The sequence below is a fragment of the Sus scrofa genome, chromosome X, assembly GCF_000003025.6.
Source record: "Sus scrofa isolate TJ Tabasco breed Duroc chromosome X, Sscrofa11.1, whole genome shotgun sequence".
Taxonomy (NCBI): Eukaryota; Metazoa; Chordata; class Mammalia; order Artiodactyla; family Suidae; genus Sus; species Sus scrofa.
In genome coordinates, this window is record NC_010461.5 from 38,970,897 (window position 1) to 38,992,355 (window position 21,459).

Below are 21,459 nucleotides of genomic sequence, written 5' to 3' on the forward strand. Positions count from 1 at the left end.
TACACAGTGAACCTCAGGCTGAGATTTAATTTTGTGTGTTTGCCAAAGTACCCAGTGGCCTAGTTTCCACAGCCGTATCCAGCAGATAAACGTCTCCGAAAAAAAACCATCAGGCTCTAGACACATGGGAAGAAGTCACCATTGGTTCAAGCTTCTTGGCCTGGTGATGAATGTATACCCTGGGGCCCAGACGTTGGTACAGTTACTCACTAATCTACATAATTATTTGGGCACCCACTAATGAAGTCCTGAGCATCCATGATTTTCCCCTCATCTGTAGATTAAAAAAATTTTTTTCTGAAATTTTCTGGTGGCTCAGCGGGTCAAGGATCTGGTGTTGTCACTGCCGTGGTGTCGGTTCCATCCCTGGCCTTGGAACTTCTACATGCCTTGTGCATGGCCAAAAAAATTTTTTTTCTGATGCCCAAATTTTGGGAAGACTGTGCCGAGAATCTGGTGGGTCCTGGTCCACCCGCCCTCCCACCACAAGCCCTCATCACATCTCTGCCATCAAGATCGCAGGAGCCATCACTGATGGAGTTCCATCCAAGAGAGGGGCTGGGCTGTGTCTCTCTGGTCCCTGGGTACACAGAGTGGATGCACTCCATTAACAGCCCATCTGGCAAGAAGCTCTTTGCCCTTGCCCTTCTCGAACTGATGTACTTCCTCTCTGTACTGCCCTGTTCCAAGGGGGTAGAGGCCCAGACCTGAGACTTGGCACGGAGCACTTGCGGTTTTGGCAAGATGTACAAGTGATTTCATTTTATTTCTCCTGTTGGACTCAGTGTTGTGGGATGATGTGCCCTTTTGTGCGGGGGAGGTATGCATGAGAATGTATTCCCATTCGTGGCATTTGGGGGAAAAAAATTTCTGGTTATTGTAGTCTTCTTTCTAGCCTGCGTTTTCCTCTGTTTTCTCAGGCCCCCACCAGTGCCAGTCAGAAAAAAGAAAACATGCCTGAGGGAATATTTCCCAAGCAACATTAATCCCAAAAGTGTTTACGAAAGACGGGGTTTGTTGGTCAGATAAATTTTGGAAGTTCTCCATATTCCTCTCCCTACTTTTTGGGAGCCAAGATGTCTATTAGCAGATTAGGAGTCTTATAAGGACTGGCAGTTAAAAAGGCAAAAAGCTATTTAAGCCAGGATTCCCAAGATTTATGACCTTGGCACTCATTTTCGTATTGCATCCATAAAGATCAGAGTGAGAAATGAATGCTAGCATAGGACATGTTTTCAGGGATTTAGGTTCCCTAAGAAAGTAAGTCTTTCATCTTTCTCTTCGCTTTCAGCACCTTACACATAGAGAGTTCTGGTAAATTTGATGGTAATATTGATTATGGCTATTTTCGAAAAGGTGTGCATGTGGAATCAACAATGAAAAGTCAGTACAAAATTGACATTTCTTAGAAGGTCTTGTCTGAGGTGGGAAAAGGAGGGGTTATTTGCCTAGAAAGAGAGTGGACCCTTTCTGGGGCCTCAGGAAGCTGGGTGTGATAGGGGTTGGTCTATAAAAAAAGTAGGAATTCAGAGTTCCCATCATGGCTCAGTGGTAACGAACCCGACTGGGATCCATGAGGATGCGGGTTCAATCCCTGGCCTCACTCAACGTGTTAAGGATCCAGCATTGCTGTGAGCTGTGGTGTAGGTCGCAGTTGAAGCTCAGAACCCACATTGCTGTGGCTGTGGTGTAGGTTTGCAGCTGCAGCTCTGATTTGACCCCTAGCCTGGGAACTTCCATATGCCACAGATTTGGCCCTAAAAAGACCAAAAAAAAAAAAAAAGAAAGAAAGAAAGAAAAGGAATTCCACTCCTTTTATTCTTTTATTCCTTCATTTAACAAGCATTTCATAGGACTTTGGTATTTGCAAGGCAATGTAGGAGATACACAGTGAAGCATAGTCTTTCTTATGTGTGTATTGAGACTAGTCCAGAAGGTAAGACATGTACATAATTCAGTTTAATGCGTTGCAGAAAATGGCTAAGGGCTCTAGTCTGTCAGAGGAAGCTGAAGAGGTTTATGACTTAGGCAGCTCAGTCAATCTTTGGGACCATGTCTCTCTCAAGATCAGTATTCACTCGTGCCCGTGATCTCCAGGAGCCTTCAGCTCAGTGGCGCTGCAGGTCCAATCTTTCTGACATGGAGACTAAGGCACACAGGTCGGGCCAGGGGAGTCTGAACCAAAGGCCTAGAGACATGAACTCTGGTTCTGCCTCTGCTCAGTATCAGCTAGGTTTATACAAATTAGACACACGGACACACATACACACACACACACACACACACACACAGAGGCATACCTTCCTCAGAGATATTGCGGGTTCATTTCTAGACCACTGCAATAAAGCAAATATTGCAATGAACTGAGCTATACAAATTTGTTTCCTAGTGCATATAAGACTTATGTTTACACTATACTGTAGTCTCTTAAGTGTGCAAGAGTATTATGTCTAAAAAAATGTATGTGCCTTAATTTAAAAATACTTTTATTGGAGTTCCCACTGTGGTGCATTGGGTTAAGAATCCAACTGCAGAGCCTCTGTGGAGGCTCACGTTAGATCCCCGGCCCAGCACAGGGGGTTAAAGGACCTGGCGTTGCCACAGCTGTGGCATCGGTTGCAGCTGTGGCTTGGATTCAATCCCTGGCCTGGGAACTTTCATATGCCACAAGTGCAGCCATATATATATAGTTTTTGGGGAAAAAAAACTATCATCTGACAACACAGGGTTGCCACGAACCTTCAGTTTGTAAAAACAAAAACAAAAACAGCCTCTTTGAAGCGCAGTAAAGTGAAGCACCATAAAACAAGGCCTGCCTGTTCTATACATATATCTGTATTAAAAATTTAATACATATATAATGTGACCTCTGAATACCTCCAGAGACATAGTGAACTTGCTAAAATGATCAAAAGCTGCCCAAATTTATTACCCTGTAATAAATCACTTACTATGATCACAAGATTTTACCTTGGAGCAAGAGAAATCAGACATGGAATCCAGGCATAGTAAAATGAAAAATGTAAAGAAAAAGGAGTTCCCTCATGGCTCAGCAGGTTGGACTTGGCATTGTCACTGCTGTGGCTTGCGTTGGGTTGCTGCGGTGGCGGGGATTCGATCCCTGGCCCAGGAACTTCCACATGTCACGAGAGCAGCCCAAAAAAGAGAAATTTTTTTAAAAAGTCCTCTCCTGGCAATAATCTCCGTTTATTATGAACGTTGGTGGATTGAAGCTGTGGTTTCTCAAAGGGACTTAAGTATTTTGGGCACGGTTCCAAGGACATCGTGTTCTACTCTTCCTTACCACTTCTGCTGCGTCCAAGAGACTATCCTTTAGAGAGCAGAGGCCAATTTGCAAGGCTAGGAAAGATTCATAGTATGGGCACAAAATGAACTTGACCTTTACCCAATATTTTTTTTTTTTAAAGAGCAATAGCCATTTAGAAGTATTCCTGGAGATCCCGCCTCACAGTCTTAGGTCATATTTTCTTGCCAAGAAGTGGTTTAGGATTGAGAAACAGCTGACACTTTTTTCTTTGTCTTTTTAGGGCTGCACCTGCAGCATATGGAAGTTCTCAGGCTAGGTGTTGAATCGGAGCTGCAGTTGCCGGCCTACACCACAGTCACAGCAATGCCAGATCCAAGCCATGTCTGCAGCGTGTGCCACAGCTCACGGCAATAACACAGAGTGAGGCCAGGAATCGAACCCACATCTTCATGGATACTGGTTGGGTTTGTAACCTGCTGAGCCACAGTGGGTACAGGGGGAACTCTTTTTTTTCCTTCTTCTTTTTTTTTTTTTTTTTGACATTTTGTGAGGAAACTATAGAAGAACATTTAAAATTCTGAGAAGGTCCGTTCCCAAGCGGTTCTCACTCAACCAAGAGCCATCTCCAGGCCCTCCCTCTGTACCACCTTAGGAATTCACACATGCAGAAAGTAGTTTTGAGTTGTCTAGTTTTGAAGCAGACCATAGAGGAAGTAAGCCTCCTAGAGGCTTATGGGAAAGAAAGAGGTGGGTGCCTGTTCCCACATAGATGCATTTCTTTAGCAAATTTAGATTTTCTGTGGAATAAGAGCAGAGAATCCAAAAACTGCTAAGAGTGAAACTTGTGAAATCCCTTTATCAACTTGGTGCCCCCGTCAGCAGGATGAAAATTAATGTCATGGTGGGCCTTTATGACCTTTTAAAATATTTCATGTCTCCGAGTTCCCATTGTGGCTCAGCAGTAAGGAACCGACTAGGAACCATGAGGTTGCGAGTTTGATCCCTGGCCTCGCTCAGTGGGTTGAGGATCTGGCGTTGCTCTGAGCTGCTTTGGTGTTGTCCAAAGTTGACCCAGTTTTCTCAGCAGTCATCTTATGTACCCTGGAGTTTCTTAGTCTCCATGTTTATTCCTCAGAAACACAAAAGATCTTTGGAAAATTTATAAGCTTCGCATTTCCAACTTTTCTTTGTTTTAGTTGGGAAGTTTAAGATGTCTCTTGAACAAAAGTATCTCAATATTTCATTAACCATATAGGAAGCCAGAAAGCTTAATGTTTTCTGAGCAAAGCTTTGTGGAGCAGGAAATTTCCATCCTGCTGTTTTCTAGCTAATATCCCTGGGTTTTAGTTTCCTCATTTATAAAATGGGAATGTTAATAGTTCTTGCCTTTACAGGGTTGGGGTGTGCCTTACATGAGATAATGCATATGAAGAGTTTAGGCCAGTGCCAGGCGTGGAAAATGATCTTAATAAATGTTAGTAATAATGGTGGTAATGGTGGTGGTGATGATAAAGGATTTGGAGTCATAAAAAGTTGTATTGCTGGAGTTCCCTGGTGGACTAGTGGGTTAAGGATCTGGCATTGTCACTGCTGTAGCTTGGATCACTGCTATGGCTCGGGTTCAATCCCTAGCTTGGGAACTTTTGCATGCCATGGACACAGCCAAAAAAAAAAAAATTGTATTGCAGCATTATGAATAGCGTTTTCAGATGAGAAATCACACCACATAATCTGCCAAGGTTATTTGCATTTGCTGCTGTGGAAGGGGAAATTACTCCTTTGTCTCTTAATGGCTACCATATATTCTTACCCAGTGGGAGTGTGTGTGTGAGTGTGTGTACCTGAATGCAGACGCTTTTATGTCTCGTGTCCCTGCCTTGGTGGTTAGGTGTTTTGCTTTAGCCCTATTAAAACATCCAACCCAGCTCTAAATATTAGTCAGTGCACACAGTAGGCTTTCTACAAATAAGTGAATGTGTTTCTAGTCGATGAAACCAAAATCTCATGCAAAATTGTATTAATAGACAATCTTTAAAAATTTTTATTATAGTTGATTTACAGTATGCTGTCAATTTCTACCGTACAGCAAAGTCACCCAGCTATGCATCTATATACATTCTTTTCCTCACATCATCTTCCATCATGTTTTATCACAAGTGATTGGATATAGTTCCCTGTGCTAAACAGTAGACTAGACAATCTTTTGACCTTGTGAAGACTGACAATATATTTTAGAGAAAAAGGAATTAAATTAGGAAATTAAGCCTTAGAAATGCTCTAGACCTGCTCTTTTCCTAAGGATTCGCCCTCCCCTCACAGTAGCACAGTGCCTGTCACCCAACTGAAATGAAGTCAGCGGTGGCTAATAATTAGCTGTCTTTGTGTTAGAGGTCTTGGTAGCAAGCAATAGAAACCAACTCAGGTTCACAAGAATGCATTTAACTGAAAGGATATTAGGGGCCCACAAAATCAATGGGAACTAAAGGGCTATGCTTGAGAATGGCCAAGCAGGAACCAAGACCCTGGTCTTTATAGCAGGAAGCATCTGCTCAGCATGCTGCCATGGGGAAGGAGAACCCAGTGTCAACTTTTCTGTCCTTGGTGACCCAGTTGCAGGGTCAGAGTCCTCTGAGAATGTGTGATTGGTCAAATTCATATCATAGGCTCACAGCCTGGCCAAGGGGAAAGAAAGGATCAAACTCATCACCTTTGTAATGGGAGATGGTATCCAGGACTGCTTTCTATCCATAGAGCAGAAGATGCAGTTTCCCAAGAAGAAACCAAAGTGCTACTAGAAAAGGGGAACTATGCTGGGCAACCCCAAATGGCAAATAGTTTAATGTTTCTAATATTTTGATTCTTGACTTTGGGCACGTCCATAGTCCAGTCAGTCTTTATGTAGCCTGTGTGAACCTTAAGACATAGTTTGAGATACTCCACTTTGTTATTCCAGTCCTGTATGTGGTCCAAAGACAGTCTTCCATGTCATCATCCTGCTCTCAGTGGGAACATCCTTCCTAAGAGCTGAGAATATTATGGCATCAACATTAGATACTAGGATGAGATACCTTTATTTATTTCTTTGTTTATTTAATCTATAGAAGCAGAAATAAGGTCAAGGCTATTATTTCCCGTAAAAGAAAAATGGTTAGGAGTTCCCGTAGTGGCTCAGTGGTAACAAACCCAACTAGGATCCATGAAGATCGGGTTCGATCTCTGGCCTCGCTCAGTGGGTTAAGGATCAGGCATTACCATGAGCTATGGGGTAGGTCACAGATGCAGCTCGGATCCTGCATTGCTGTGGCTGTGGTGTAGGCAGGCAGCTACAGCTCCAATTCGACCCCTAGCCTGGGAACTTCCATATGCTGCAGGTGTGGCCCTAAAAAGACCAAAAAAAAAAAAAAAAGGCTAATATGACATCAGGGAATTTTTTCTAATCTAATTGAAATTTGGGGTGTGTATAGGTAAAATATATTTACTGTCCTTCAAAGGTGATGCTTTTGACACAGTAGAGGATCCTGTTTCTTTGAAAGTGACTGGATTAGGTGGATTGGTTTTGGATCTTTAAAAGGCCATTCTAATGGAAGATATTATCCTTGTTTGTAAATGTTATAGGGGAAATCTTATCCATTTCGGGGTGCCTTCCCTCCAGTCTGGAATCCCATTGCCTATCTGGATTACAACAACCTGTGGCGGACAATGGATGACATGGGAAAGAAGGTAAAGTGTTGTACAGTTTGCACATGACCCAATACCGCATTATCAGTAGCAGATGTTTAATATCCTTCCACAGTGCATGGAACAGTGCTCTAGACATTGATGCATGTCATTTCCAACATACCCAACAACTTTGCCAAGTTGGTAATATTTCTGCTTTTCAAATGAAGAAAATCAGTGCCAAGGGGATACATCGTTTGCTAGGGCCACACACAACAAGGGAGCCAGGAGTCAAACTCACCTGTCTTTGATACTGATGTGTGTGCCTGTGTGTTTTCAACTCTATGCCACCAAGAATTTATGTGACATATTTTTGCCAGAAATCCTACTGAGAGTTGTCTTATCCATGTGTGATGCCACATTAGATAGTAAAGGAGAGAAGGATTTGTTTCCCCAAAGTTTTTATTTATTTATATATTTTATTTTATTTTATTTTATTTTATTAGGGCCACACCTGTGGTATATGGGGGTTCCCAGGCTAGGGGTCGAATCGGAGCTACAACTGCCGTCCTACACCACAGCCATAGCAACGTGGGATCTGAGCTGTGTCTGCAACCTACACCACAGCTCACGGCAACGCCAGATCCTTAACCCACTGAGCGAGGCCAGGGATCGAACCTGCATCTTCATGGATGCTAGTCAGATTCTTTTATGCTGAGCCACGATGGGAATGCCCAAGGTTTTTTTTTTTTTTCTTTTTTAAACTTAGTATCAGGCTCTGTAACATCACCCTCTCAAACTTAATTTGGGGGATTTAAAATGGGTGCTAGTTTTCAGTAGTAATTAGGATGATGGTCATAATAATTACATATTCATTTATACATATATTTATTATTATTATTATTATTATTATTATTTTGACAACAGCATTAGGCATAGAATCCAAAGTGCTATCCATCCCAGACCCACCACTATCTATGCATAGGATTCTGCGTCAATCCCACATTCCAACATAGACAGAGAAATCAGTTTTCAGAGGTTCTCCTGAGGGCCTCCTGGCAGGGCAGTGGTTAGTAATCCTCAGACCCAAATGTGGGCCCTTCTTTCTCTGCAGATTCCAGCTGATGCACCATGGGAGTCTCCGCATGCAGAGGAATGGGATAAGATGACCATGAAAGATCTCATCGATAAAATCTGTTGGACAAAGTAATCTTGACTATTTAAAATGTATTTTTCATCTTCCTTTCGGATCTTTCCTATCCTATCTTGAACTGCAGTCTTTTCTTAATAAGTTACAAGAAGCAAGTTAAGAGGGAGCTTAAGGATCTTTCCATCAGTAGAACCTTGGAGGGCACTTTAGACACTCAGAGCCGGATTGAACATAAAGTGAATCTAAAACATAAGAAGAAAAGTAGATGAATGAAGTTGAGCTTTTGTTTTTTTAAGGAAAGGCTTGTGTAATTTGTAATAAAAGAGCAATCGTGTTTTCAGAGAGTTTAGAGGTCAGGTGTAGAAGCCATTTGGAAAGATTAATTAAAAAGTAATTTCATATAAACATAGAAGAACCAGAGGAAAGCCAGTCCAATGAAAAATAGAAACTATAGGTTTTCAGTGAGAATCTGTGTTATTAGCTGAGTTACTTACACATCATTCAGTCAGCATTTGGGGGCTTCTTTGTGAAGGTACAGAAAAAAGCATTGAGGAGTGGTGGTGAACTTGTTAGGCTTGGCCCCTAACCTCAAGGAGCTGATATATTTTCAGCAGGCAAGACTGACACTGTATACATATTCCGTGATTCTAGGGGAGATTGAAACAGGGAACCTGACCTGTCTGAGGGTAAAGGAGAGATTCCTTGTTGAAGCGATCTTTAAATGGAAACCAAGGCGTTAGTACATCAATTTAAAATGAGTCAAAGGAGTTCCCACCATGGCGCAGTGGGTTAAGAATCTGACCGCAGTGGCAAGCGTTACTGTGGAGGTGTGAGTTGGATCCCCGGCCCGGTGCAGAGGGTTAGTGGATATGGCATTGCCGCAGCTGTGGCATAGGTCGCAGATGTGGCTCGGATTCAGTCCCAGCCCCAGGAACTTCTGTATGCCACAGGTGCTGCCATAAAATTAAAAAAAAAAAAAAAAAAAGAGTCACAGGGGATGGGTGGTGTCAGGGAAAGGTGGTGGTATCTGTGCAAGGTATCTTCCAGGAATACACCTTAATGGATAGGAGGGGCAGGAAAGACAGATGGTGTGAGCGGATGACATCTGCCATGAATGGGCTATAATAGATGGGGAGGGGAAGGATAGGACGGGGTGTGGGAATTAGGAATGTTCGTAGGAGGATCCATAGTGGATGGGTGAAGACGGGAAGGGTGTTTTGTGTGGAGAAATGGTACCTTGCAAGATGAGTAACAGTGGATGGAGAAGATAGGAAGAGTGGATGATGTGGAGAGATGGTATATTCCAGGAATGAGCTAGTAGTGGGAGGATATAAGAAAATGGATATTCTGAGGGGATGGGTCTTTTAGGAATGAGCCGCAGTGGATGGAAGGAGACATGAAAGATGGACGGTGTGTGCAGATGGCATCTCCCAAAAATGAGACAGTTGACTGGGGATAAAGGGAGAGAGGATGACGTGAGGTGATGATATCTTCAGGGATGAGCCAGAGTGGGTGGGGAGATAGGAAGGTAGGTGGGTGGGATGGTATCTTTAAGGAATGAGCCACAGTGGATAAAGGGATACAAGAAGGGTAGATGGTGGGAAGGGATGGTAATTCCAGGATTAAACCATAGTGGTGGTGGGTGACAAGAGGGATGGATGTTGTGGAAATGGTATCTTCCAGGCAGGAACCACGGTGCTGGGTTGGTGCTAAAGTATGGATGGTGTGAGGGGATGCTATCGTCCAGAAATGAACTGCAGTGATTGAGGGTAGACAGGCAGGTGGATGGTGGGTGTGGAGAATGGTATTTTCCAGGAGTGAATCACAGTGGTGGGGGAGTGGGAGTATGAACTGGAAAGTTTAAAGAATAGTGCATCATATGAAGATATAGTGTCTTCCAGGAATGAGCCACAGTGGATTGAGGGAGACAGAGAGGTGGATGGGTAGGGGATGGGGTGATATCTTCCAGTAATGAGCCATAGTGGATGGGGAAGGCAGGAAGAGTATGAGGAGATGGTATCATCCAGGAATGAGTGATAGTTATTGTGAGGGGAGACATGTCGGATGGAAGATATCCTGTCTCCCCCGACCCCTGTGGCTCACTCCTGGAAGATACCAACATCCCACACCATCCATTCTTCCTGTTTGACTCCTTACATTGTAATTCATTCCTGGAACATATATATCCACATGCCCTGTCTCTACCCATCAACTAGCTCATTCCTGGAAGATACCATCTACTCTTTCTGTCTCTCCCAACAGTGATTCATCACTGGAAGAAAACTTTCACCTCATCATCCATCCTTCCTAACTCCCTCCAGTTAACGGATATGATTCCTGAAAGATACCATCCCCTCACACCAACACACCATTTAACTTTACTGTTGACCCCCTTCCCAGTCACTGTGGTTCATTCCTGGAAGATAGCAACCTTCCCACTCGATGACCTCCACCCCCTGGTATTCTGCCATACACAGTGGCTCACTCCTGCAAAATACCACCGCTTCACAAAACCACACTGTCTCCCCCATCAGCTGGCTCGTTCTGGGAAGATACCATACTAACATACAATGAACCCTTCTTATCTACCCCCTTTCTGCTATGGCTCATTCCTAGGCCATACCACCCCCTCACATCATCCACTCTTCTTTTCTTCTCCCACTTACTATGGCTCCTCCCTGGTGCTTATCATCCCTCATCACCTACCTTTCCGTTCATCTTTTCTGTCTTCCCCACCATCACTGTGGCTCATTCCTGGAAGACACCATTCACCACATCTTCCAGGAGTGAGCCACCTTGGTAGAGAGAGACAGGAAAGATGGATGATGTAGGGGAATGGTGTGTCCAGGATTAAAACCATAGTGGATGGGGAGGACAAGAAGAGTGGATGGCTTTGGGGGAGTGGTATCCACCAGGAATGAGTTACTGCGGATGGGGAAGGCAGGAAGGATGGAGGATGTTTGGAAGCTCTGTACCAGGAATGAGCCATAGTATGTGGGGGGGAGACTAGAAGAGTGACAGTGTGAGCAGATGATATAGTCTAGGAATAAGCCATAGTAAAATGGGGAAAAACAGAAGGGTTGATGTATATTAAGATGCTATCTTCCAAGAACGAGCCAGTTGATGGGATAGACAGGAATAGTGGATAGTGTGAGCATATGGTATTGTCCAGGAATGAACCATAGTGCATGAGGGGACAGAAGAATGGTGGATAGGGTGCATGGGTGGTATCTTCCAGGAATGCACCAGTTATGCAGGGGTGTCAACAGGGAGATTAGATGGTGTGATTGTGTGGAGAGACGGCATATTCCAGGAATGAACCACAGTGATGGGGAATATAACAGGAGTAATATAGTGAGGGAATGTTATCTTCCAGAATGAGATACGGTGGCTAGGAGGCAACAGGAAACCGTTGGTGTGATAGTATCTTCCAGGAAGAAACCACAGTGCTTGGAGGGGGGATATTACAGGAAGAGTAGATGGTGGGAGGAGGTAGTATCATCAGGAATGAACTACAGTGATTGTGAAGGGAGGCAGGTAGGGTGCATGATGTGAGTGCAGGGTATCAAGAAGGAATGAGCCACAGTGGATAGGCTGTACACAACATAGGTAAGTGATATGGGGGATGGTATATTCCAGGAGATGACCTTCAATTAATGGTGAGTGGGCTGACAGGAAGGGTGGATGGTGAGGGGGATGTTATCATCTAATGATGAACCAATTGTTGGAAGAGACAGGAAGAGTGGATGCTATCTTAAGGGACTGAGCCAGGTGACGAGGGATACAGGACTGATGGATGGTGGTGGGGGGTGATATATCTTCCATGAATGAGCACAGCAGGTGAGTGGAGATGGGACATGCGGGTATGGGGAGGGTATATGTTCCAGGAAGGAGTTACAATGAATTGGATAAAACAGACCCAGTGGATGGTGTGGGTTGTTGGTATCTTGCGGAAGTGAGCCACAGTGATGGGGGAGACAGGGAAGATGGATGATGCGGTGAATGGTATCTTTCAGAAATGGGTCGTAGTGGAGCGAGGAGAGAGGAGCTATGGTTGGTGAGGGGGATGATGCTCCAGTAGTGAGCCATGGTAGACCGGGAAAATTGTGAAGGGAGGGATGGTTTCTTTCAGGAATGAGTCACAGTGGATGGGGTCCGACTGGAAGGATGAATGGTTGAGGCGTGGTATCTTTCAGTAATTAGCTACAAATAATGATGGGAGATGGGAAGGTTGAATAGTGTGAGAAATGTGTGTGTGTGTGTGTTTTCCAGTATAGAGAACAGGGAACAGCTTATGGAGGCCCTGAGATGGGAAGACTGACAAGTTTTAGCAATGAGTGTACAGTATGCCCGTACCATAAAGATGCCATGAGGAAGTGGTGGGAGGGGAGTTTGGAGAATTTGTTGAGAGGCTGATGGTGCAAGATACATTGGCCATATCCAAGATTTTTGCCTTTTGCCATGAATGCTGTCGAGGGGTTTAAGCAGAGTGGTTTTGCTTTTTCTTTTCTGGACTGTTAAGAGACTTAATTGGCTGTAGTGTAGAGAAGTATTCGTGAGGGTATGTAGTCTTATGACCAGGTAGGATGCCCAAGAGCAGACACCATTGTTTAACCCAGGTGAGCAACAGTGGTCGCCTGGACCAGGGTAGGGCAGTGGACACGGAGAGGAGAGGACGTTTGTTCAAATAAATGAAAATAATATCCCCTTAATGAACCCTGACAAGCATCTTGAATTGTTAAACTGGAGTGGGATTGGCATGTTTGGAGTTAACCCATAATTTCCTAAAAGTAAGGGAAAAGTGAATTCTCCCCAAGAGCCACAGTATGCATTCCTTCAAAAATTGAGTCCATGAATTTTTGTTTTCCAAAGCCATCAAAATGCTTTCTAACCATACTCGATTGTGTTTTAAAAAGATAACGTCCTATGAAGCAGGTAGGTATTTACTCCTGACTTCCGCTCTTATTCTGTGACCAGGACTGCTAAACGGTTTGCATCTCTCTTTGTAAATATCAATGTGACCTCCGAACCCCACGAAGTGTCTGCCCTGTGGTTTTTGTGGTATGTGAAGCAGTGTGGAGGCACCACCCGGATATTCTCTGTTACCAACGGGGGCCAGGTATGGAGTGTCCATTCTCATGCTAAACTTCATTTGTGATTTTGCCCTCACCCAGTGCAGTATCTGAATAATTGCTTCCTTGTTTTGAAACATGAGTGCATTGGAAACATGAATTTTAGAAACGACCTCCAAAAACTGTTCCTGAAAACAAAATTCTCACTTCCTTCTCTCATTCCTGAAAATAAGTTCACAGCTGAAGAATATTTCATTTTGAGTTAATTTGCTTTGGGGAATTCAGTTCCTTGCATTTGCAGGTAGGTTAGGATTAGACTATGTAGGAGGAGCTAAATTACAAAATCAACTAATTTCCAAAAACTTCTAGTACTTGTAAAATTGTTGTACTGAAAGTCATCTCTGTTCCAGACATGAGGCTTTTTTTGTCCCATTCTGTGTCTCAGAGTTACTATTTTATGTTAACTGCTATAGAATAGAAGTGACTGTTCTTCCTTCTAATTCAAGTGATTTATGGTCACTTTTTTAATAGTAAATTCTACAGGTTGGCTTCTAAATTTTTGCTTCCCACTAGCATTTGCCCAGCTTCCATGCCACTTCCGTTACTGATGAGGAACTCATTTGGCTTATTGGCTGGACACACCACAAACCAGTGGTGAAGCCAGATTCCTGATTCCCTGATTTTCCAGACTTTGAGATTCTTTGTTTCGGGGCCCTCCCTTGTCATAAGAAAATGGTATCTCTTTTCTAGGAATTTGATGCCTTGATGGATGAGGTTTAATTAGGAGCAGTTTACTCATAGTGCAAGGTATAGAGTTTTTATCATCTAAATGGGAGATCTCCAGAAGTCCCTAAGTTGTGGTCCCAAGAGTTGTTCCCATTTAACCCCTAGCTTTAGCAAAGCAAAGGCAGTCAATTTTTTTTTTTTCTTTTGTCTTTTTAGGGATGCACCCGCGGCATATGGAGGTTCCCAGGCTAGGGGTCAAACCAGAGCTGTAGCTGCCAGCCTACACCACAGCCACAGAAACCTGGGGTCCAAGCTGCATCTGCAACCTACATCACAGCTCATGGCAACGTCAGATCCTTAACCCACTGAGCGAGGCCAGGGATTGAACCCATGTCTTCATGGATACTAGTCAGGTTCCTTACCACTGAGCCACGACGGGAACTCCCCCACATCACTCCTTTTAACTTGTGTTTTACTTTCTGAGGTACTTGACTTATATTTTATATTTATATCCCTCATTCAGAGGAGCCAAGATACTTGTAGGCAAACTCCACATGACCTTTTGGAGGGCATAATTCAGATTATGAATCTCAAAGCATTATCAAATATCTTTTCAGAGAACTTAGATTTATCCTTTAATAGTTTAGTCTAGGAGTTCCCCAGTTGGGCTCAGTGGGTTAAGGATCTGGCGTTGTCATTGCTGTGGTGCGGGTTCAATTGATCCCTGGCCCAGGAACTTTTCCGGCACAGCCAAAAAAACCCCCAAAACAGTTTAGTTCAACAAATACTAGACATGGAAGAATGGACAGTGAGCAAGATGGAAATAGTTCCTGGTCTTTCCACTCTACTAAAATTCAAAGTAACTCTTGGAAAATAGAGGTCAAATTATAAATTAAATGATCCAGGTTTCCTGAGGAAGGGTGGATCATGAATTTAGGTTTAAACTCTTGGAATATTTTTATGAAGAGCTTTGGTGGTATCATTAAAACAATAACCAGTTGCAGATGCAGGTTTTCTGGAGGAATGTGATTAGGGTACCTAATTGTCAAATGTTGGCCCGTGCCTCAGTCTACCTACATGGACTTCTACCCATTCAAAGAATCTGCTACAGCAGGCTAAAAACATTTCTACAAGAGGCCACTGTATGAAAGACTGACCTTAGGTTGAGCTGAAAGCATTTCTGTGGTGAGTGTAGCGGATCGCAGCAGGGCAGAGCACTTGTGTCTTACAGACCGATGCTCAAGGGAACCATTTAACGATGTCTGGGGGAACAGGCAGGCACCTGGCCTTCACCCTTCTGCCCCCGCAGTGAAACTTCCAGACATTTTTGCATCTGTGATTTAGCTTCTTAAGACATCATTTGGTGCTGATCACATGATCCTTAAGAGCACCATGAACCTGTTTTGCCTAGACAACCCTTGGCTGGGGCTTTAAGAAACCAAGGTGGGGGAGTTCCCTGGTGGCCTAGCAGTTAAGGATCTGACATTGTCACTGCTGTGACTCAGGTCACTGTTGTGGCTAGGGTTTGATCCCTGACCCAGGAACTTCCGCATGCCTCGGATGTGGCCAAAAAGAAAAAGAAGAAACCAAGGGGATGTAGAACCTGCATCCCCAGCTCAATGAAACTAGAAAAAAAATAATTAATTTTAAAAAAGAGGAGTTCCCGTTGTGGCGCAGCAGAAACAAATCCTAGTATCCATGAGGATTTGGGTTCGATCCCTGGCCTCGCTTGCTCAGTGGGTCAGGGATCTGGCGTTGCCGTGAACTGTGGTGTAGGCTGGCAGCTGCAGCTCCGATTTGACCCCCAGCCTGGGAACCTCCATATGCCACAAATGCAGCCCTAAAAAGCAAAAGCAAAAAAACAAAAAAACAAAAAAACACCCAAAACGGTGTGCCCTGAGAAAAGCACAGCGCCCTCCCTGTCCCAGGGCTGCAGCCATGCACTGCACTCTCAGGACATTTGAAGCTCATGGACTTGCTGATATTTGCATTCACTCGAGATGCCCCTGGAATAGGGGAATCTTCCTTCTGATTCTTTGATTTTATAAACTGGTAACAGCTTTTTGTTGCCAGAAGCTGCGAAGAGCATGAGGACTGAGGTGTTTGGGTAGACGTTGCTTCTGTCCTAATGCGTTCTTCCAACAGTTAGGAATGCAGAGGGCGAGGAGTTCCCATCGTGGCTCAGTGGTAATGAAGTCGACTAGTATCCATGAGGACTCAGGTTCAATCCCTGGCCTTGCTCAGTGGGTTAAGGATCTGGCATTGCCGTGAGCTGTGGTGTAGGTCGCAGGTGCGGCTCGGATCTGGCATTGCTGTGGCTGTGGCGTAGGCCAGCAGCTACAGCTTTGATTTGACCCCTAGCCTGGGACCCTCCATATGCCGAGGGTGTGGCCCTAAAAAAAGAGTAGAGTGTGGAGGTATGGCCCGTGATTTTCTGGAGGTTTCTAATCAGTGGCAAATAGGATTGTCCTTCCTTAGGTTTTTATAGTATTTCCTTTCCTGCTGCCTTCTCCTGCAGGAACGGAAGTTTGTAGGCGGATCTGGTCAAGTAAGCGAACGGATAATGCACCTCCTCGGGGACAGAGTGAAGCTGAGGTGTCCTGTCACCTATGTTGACCAGTCAGGTGACAACATCATCGTAGAGACATTGAATCATGAACTTTATGAGGTAATTCAGATTTGTCAAAAGGAGCGAATATTAAGTGGGTCTTCTGTCGTCTTCAGCTTTTAACCGAATGTGTTCCAAGCAGTGGTGTAATTAAGGCTGGCATATTTCTGACTCAGTCTTCCGAATCACCAGCCTTGGTTGACCTGCCTTGTTCTGTTTTGTTGCCTCACAGTGGCTTCGTTCTGCACATTGTTACCGCTCCGTGTCATTCAAAATGATAAATGTGATGTTTCATGCCCTCTGCAAAGAATGCAACTCACATTTGAGATGGTATTTTGTGTCTCTGTGTTTTAGTGCCAATACGTAATTAGTGCCATCCCTCCAACTCTGACTGCCAAGATACACTTCAGACCGGAGCTTCCGTCAGAAAGAAACCAGTTAATTCAGCGTCTTCCGATGGGGGCTATCATTAAGTGCATGATGTATTACAAGGAGGCCTTTTGGAAGAAGAAGAGTAGGTTGCACTTATTCATGTTTCAGTTGTATTAAGTGACGGGACCACACTCTTTGGGGGAACATTGTGTACTACACACTGAGCAGAAAAAAGTGTTGTGGGAGTTCCCGTCGTGGCTCAGTGGTTAACAAGCCGACTAGGAACCATGAGATTGTGGGTTCCATCCCTGGCCTCACCCAGTGGGTTAAGGATTTGGCGTTGCCATGAGCTGTGGTGTAGGTCGCAGATGAGGCTCGGATCCCAAGTTGCTGTGGCTGTGGTGTAGGCTGGCAGCTACAGCTCCAATTCAACCCCTAGCCTGGGAGCCTCCATATGCCACGGCTGCAGCCCTAAAAAGACAGAAGACAAAAAAAAAAAAAAGAACCCGACTAGCATCCATGAGGATTCGGGTTCGATCCCTGGCCTCACACAGAGGGTTAAGGATCTGGTGTTGCCGCAAGCTGTGGTGTAGGTTGCAGACGAAGCTCGGATCCGGCACTGCTGTGGCTGTGGCATAGGCTGGCAGCTGCAGCTCTGATTCGACCCCTAGCCCAGGAACTTCCATATGCCACATGTGTGGCCCTAAAAAGGAAGAAAAAAAAGTGTTTTGGATTTCCTGCTGTGGTGGAATGTAATTGGCAGCATCTCTGCAGCATCAGGACACAAGCACAATCCCTGGCCTGGCACTGTGGATTAAAGGATCCGGCATTGCTGCACCTGTGGCATAGGTCGCAATTGCAGCTTGGATCTGGTCCCCGGCTGGGAATTCCATATGTTGTGAGGCAGCCAAAAAAAAAAAGAGAGATACATGTTTTAAATTGGTAGAGAAAGCATCAGAAATCTCCGTCTGTTCATCTCCTTATAGTCCCGGCCACACAAAATGCCCCAAGAGCACTTGATGGCAGTGAGAGGGAAAGAAAAGGTCCCTCCCGTTATGGGACCACATAGACCTGGCCCCTGGCATGTGTCTTGACACTTACTCTTCTCGAGCAGAGTGAGACAAAGGAGCACCATGGAAAGCACGCTGCTTCAAAGTCACACATTCCTGGGCTTCACCTGCTTTCTGGCTTTGTGGCCTCGGCTGTGACACTTCATCTGTCTCAACATCAGCCTCTGTGTAAAATGCTAACAGTGAGGGAGTGACTTCCCTGGTGGCTCAGCAGGTTAAGGATCCGGCATTGTCACTGCTGTGGCACGGTTCGATCCCTGGCCCGGGAACTTCCGCATGCCGTGGGCATGACCAAAGCCAAACCAGACCAAAACCAAACCAAACCAAAACCGGTAGCAGTGAGCACCTCCTGTGAAGATTTTGCAAAGATTAAATGAGGCAGAGTCTGGGCAGATACGGTGGCTGTTGTGACTAAGTCATTGGTCATGCATTGATCATACCTGACCTCGATGTAAAGGTCATTGAGGTAGATCATTTTCTAATGTGTCTGGGCGAACAAACATCTGTGTATAGTCAGTGTGTGTATTTCATAGGAAATAACTTCTAAGGTTGGGGCAGAGACTAATAGCTTAAGATGTACCTTCCTCTTAGCGAAATAGTTTTTTATATATATACACAAAAATGCCCCCCCCCAATCTGACGAGGTCAATCTCCCATTGATTTTCTCCTGGTGAAGATTACTGTGGCTGTATGATCATCGAAGATGAGGAAGCTCCGATTTCAATAACTCTAGATGACACCAAGCCAGATGGATCGCTGCCCGCCATCATGGGGTAAGTTAGTGTGGGGTATTGTGTGCATTTGCTCTATCAGTGTGGGTGCTGGCAGAGCATGTTGTTTTGGAATGGAGCTCAAGCAATGATAAATAACCCTACAGACGATATATCATGTTTCCATGTATTAAAATATTAAAGCAATAGAGTATGCGGCATGAGAACACTGGGAAACTTTACTAAAGTGAACATCACCTTGAACTAGTGCCCATATATCTTTCCCCCATAAAACGTACATGTTGAGGACAGAGCGAAAAGTGCAGGTCTAGACAACCTTGCCTAATGGAATGTTGACAGCCATTCGAGAATGAGAACTATTTTATCCTGTAAAACCTTCCAAGTTATGTTTTCGGGGCTTGATTCTGTTCTCCATCCCAGATATCACTATGTAGCAAATGTTAGTATGTTCATTGTTACCCCGGGATGTAAGATGGTTGACCAATTAGGCAAGGCAGCTCGAGGCAGAGTGAGGTCTTGAATGTTCGGCCTTTTTCCAGTAGGTCTCTCCATGGCTGTCCTTTACCAGGGATGGTCCAGGGCAGGGTTCTGTGTCTGGAAGAGAAGAGCTCTTTCGCTTTCCGACCATCCCCTCACACAGCTGCTCTGTCCTCTAGAGACTAGGGGTCTGGAGAGGGAATCGGGGCTCTGTTTCTTTCCGATAGAAATTTCTTAGGAGTGCCGTAGCCTCCCAGTTGCCGTGCCTTTTAGTCTGCTTCAAAGCTATCCAAATAAAAGGGCTATTTATTCTACCACACTGCAATAAAAGAGCCCAGCTTCCATAGCACTTGAGTGACTTTTAGAGACCCGTGGTTTTCCCTTTCACCCGTAGGAGAGTTGAGCTCCTGCACATTGCATTATTGCAGGGAGATTACAGAATCCAAAGGAGCAGACCCATGACCCTAGGGACTTAGCAAGCAGGCCGTGCTACTGGACTGCTAACAAGCTATTTTCTAAGCCCTTTTCAGGCTGTTAAGAGATAAGAGATGGCACCGGCCTCCCTGGTAAGGGCAGGTGCTCACAATCTAATGACTATAGGGACGTTGCACCCTCTTCATGTCTAACCCTACTAGATTGTTTGGGCACTTTGCCATCCCCTTCTATGTGCCAAAGAAAAACAGGTCGAGGTTTCAGGAGAGTCTGGGTCAAGACCAATCCAACTGTAAATGAAAGAACATTGATGTTTTGGCTCTGGGAATGAAATAGTGTGGTGTCTGCTCTTCTGGGCTTCCTTTAGCTTTATTAACAAGGACAGGTATTGCAGAAGCCTTCTAGATGGCAATGGGTTTTTTTAGCCAGCACCTTAAAAAATGATATTCTAATCTATTTTATCTGGACGATAGCTTCTGCCCTGTTGTTGCCTTGAAGCCAAATGGCATCCACCCTGCTCTTTGCTCTAGGCAATGAAAGCCTTGAAGATAGGGGTGCTGTAGTTGCCCAGTACTGTCTGTGATACCTAGTGCCTTTTGGAAACTAGAAAGGACCTTGTACTTTGGAGCTGTGAAATGTTCCCAGCCCAAAGCCCAGGTGTTTGATTTCCCCAATAAAACACCGAAGAAAGTTAAATGTTGTCTATAGTGACAATTAGATCAAAGAGGTTATTTCGCTCTTGACTTGAGGTTTGACAGAAATAGCCAACGCTGACTACCCTTTAGAAAAAGGTTTTCAGATAAATCATTTAGTCTTTTATCAGATTTGGGGGATTTCCACTGCCTAAGTCTAAAATGATTGGTTCTTCCATAAAACTAAAACTTAACTAAAATCATCACTGGCAAGTCACAGCATATAGTGGTAGTTAAATCAAGCACAATCATGATTATATTCCATAAACTTCAGTGGTGCAGTTTTCTTAAACACTCCATAGCTTCCTCTGAAATTCTGGTTAACACAAATACATTTTATATCTTTGCTTCCCAGAATGATCTTGAATAACAACTCTAAAGGAATTGCCAATCAAATTGAGGAACAGTTTAATTGGGCGGTTGAGGGAGAGGACAAAATATTTGTTTTCAGCCCTTGAATTTTCAGTCCTGATCTACTTGTCCTTTTGGTCTACAACAGCAACAATAAAAATACAATTTTAAAACTTTTTTTAAATGGAGAAATAATTTCATTTGGGTTTTTTGAAAGCTCTCTAATAAAAGTATAACTAAGGATTTCTTGTCACAATTCAATTCTTTAAAGTATACGTGCAATTAGTAATATCAGCATAATAAATAGAATCTATTTCATTAAAGGGAAGCAGACAGATTATAACTGAGTTTAATTGAGTCACTGAATTTGAGGACTGTGCTAGGCCAGTTTTCCAGGAAGCCAACTCAGGGATGGAAATGTGGGTGCAGGAAGTTTATCTGGAATTGCTCTGGGGAGCACTTCCCGTGGGGAAGGGAAGGAATCGGGATTGGGCAGAGGGAGAGGTTGGGCCCAATTTTGCCTCAACAGAGGCCTCAGTCATCCCGTGGGAGACTCTGGAGCTGGGATTACCTTGCACTGAGGCGAGGGGCTAGACCCCTGGAGCCAGTCATTCTGGGAGGGGGTTGAGACCCTGCGCCAGGCAGTCCCCTGCTGCTGAATGCAATTGCTAGGGAAGAGCTCAACTGTGAGCTGAGGCTTAATGAGTGTTTGGTCCTAAAGGGGGAACTGGGAGGCCCACTATTGAAACTGAGCTTATGACATGAACCGAGCCAGAACCCAGATTGGGACTTGAACCCATGTGCTGGGGCTCAAACCCAGCCTAAATCTGGATTGGGAATTGAACCCACAGTT

General features: G+C 44.4%; 1 protein-coding gene across 3 annotated transcripts in view; it reads left to right on the forward strand.

Moving 5' to 3' along the window:
* Positions 1-21,459, forward strand: part of MAOA (monoamine oxidase A) — a 75,769-nt gene that overhangs the window by 40,445 nt on the left and 13,865 nt on the right. For all 3 annotated transcript variants that reach the window (XM_005673569.1, NM_001001640.1, XM_021079532.1), the window contains 6 exon segments: positions 6,884-6,988; positions 8,040-8,131; positions 13,053-13,194; positions 16,392-16,541; positions 16,836-16,995; positions 18,600-18,696. In XM_005673569.1, the coding sequence (XP_005673626.1) occupies positions 6,968-6,988; positions 8,040-8,131; positions 13,053-13,194; positions 16,392-16,541; positions 16,836-16,995; positions 18,600-18,696 (662 nt within the window). In that variant the 5' untranslated portion in view covers positions 6,884-6,967.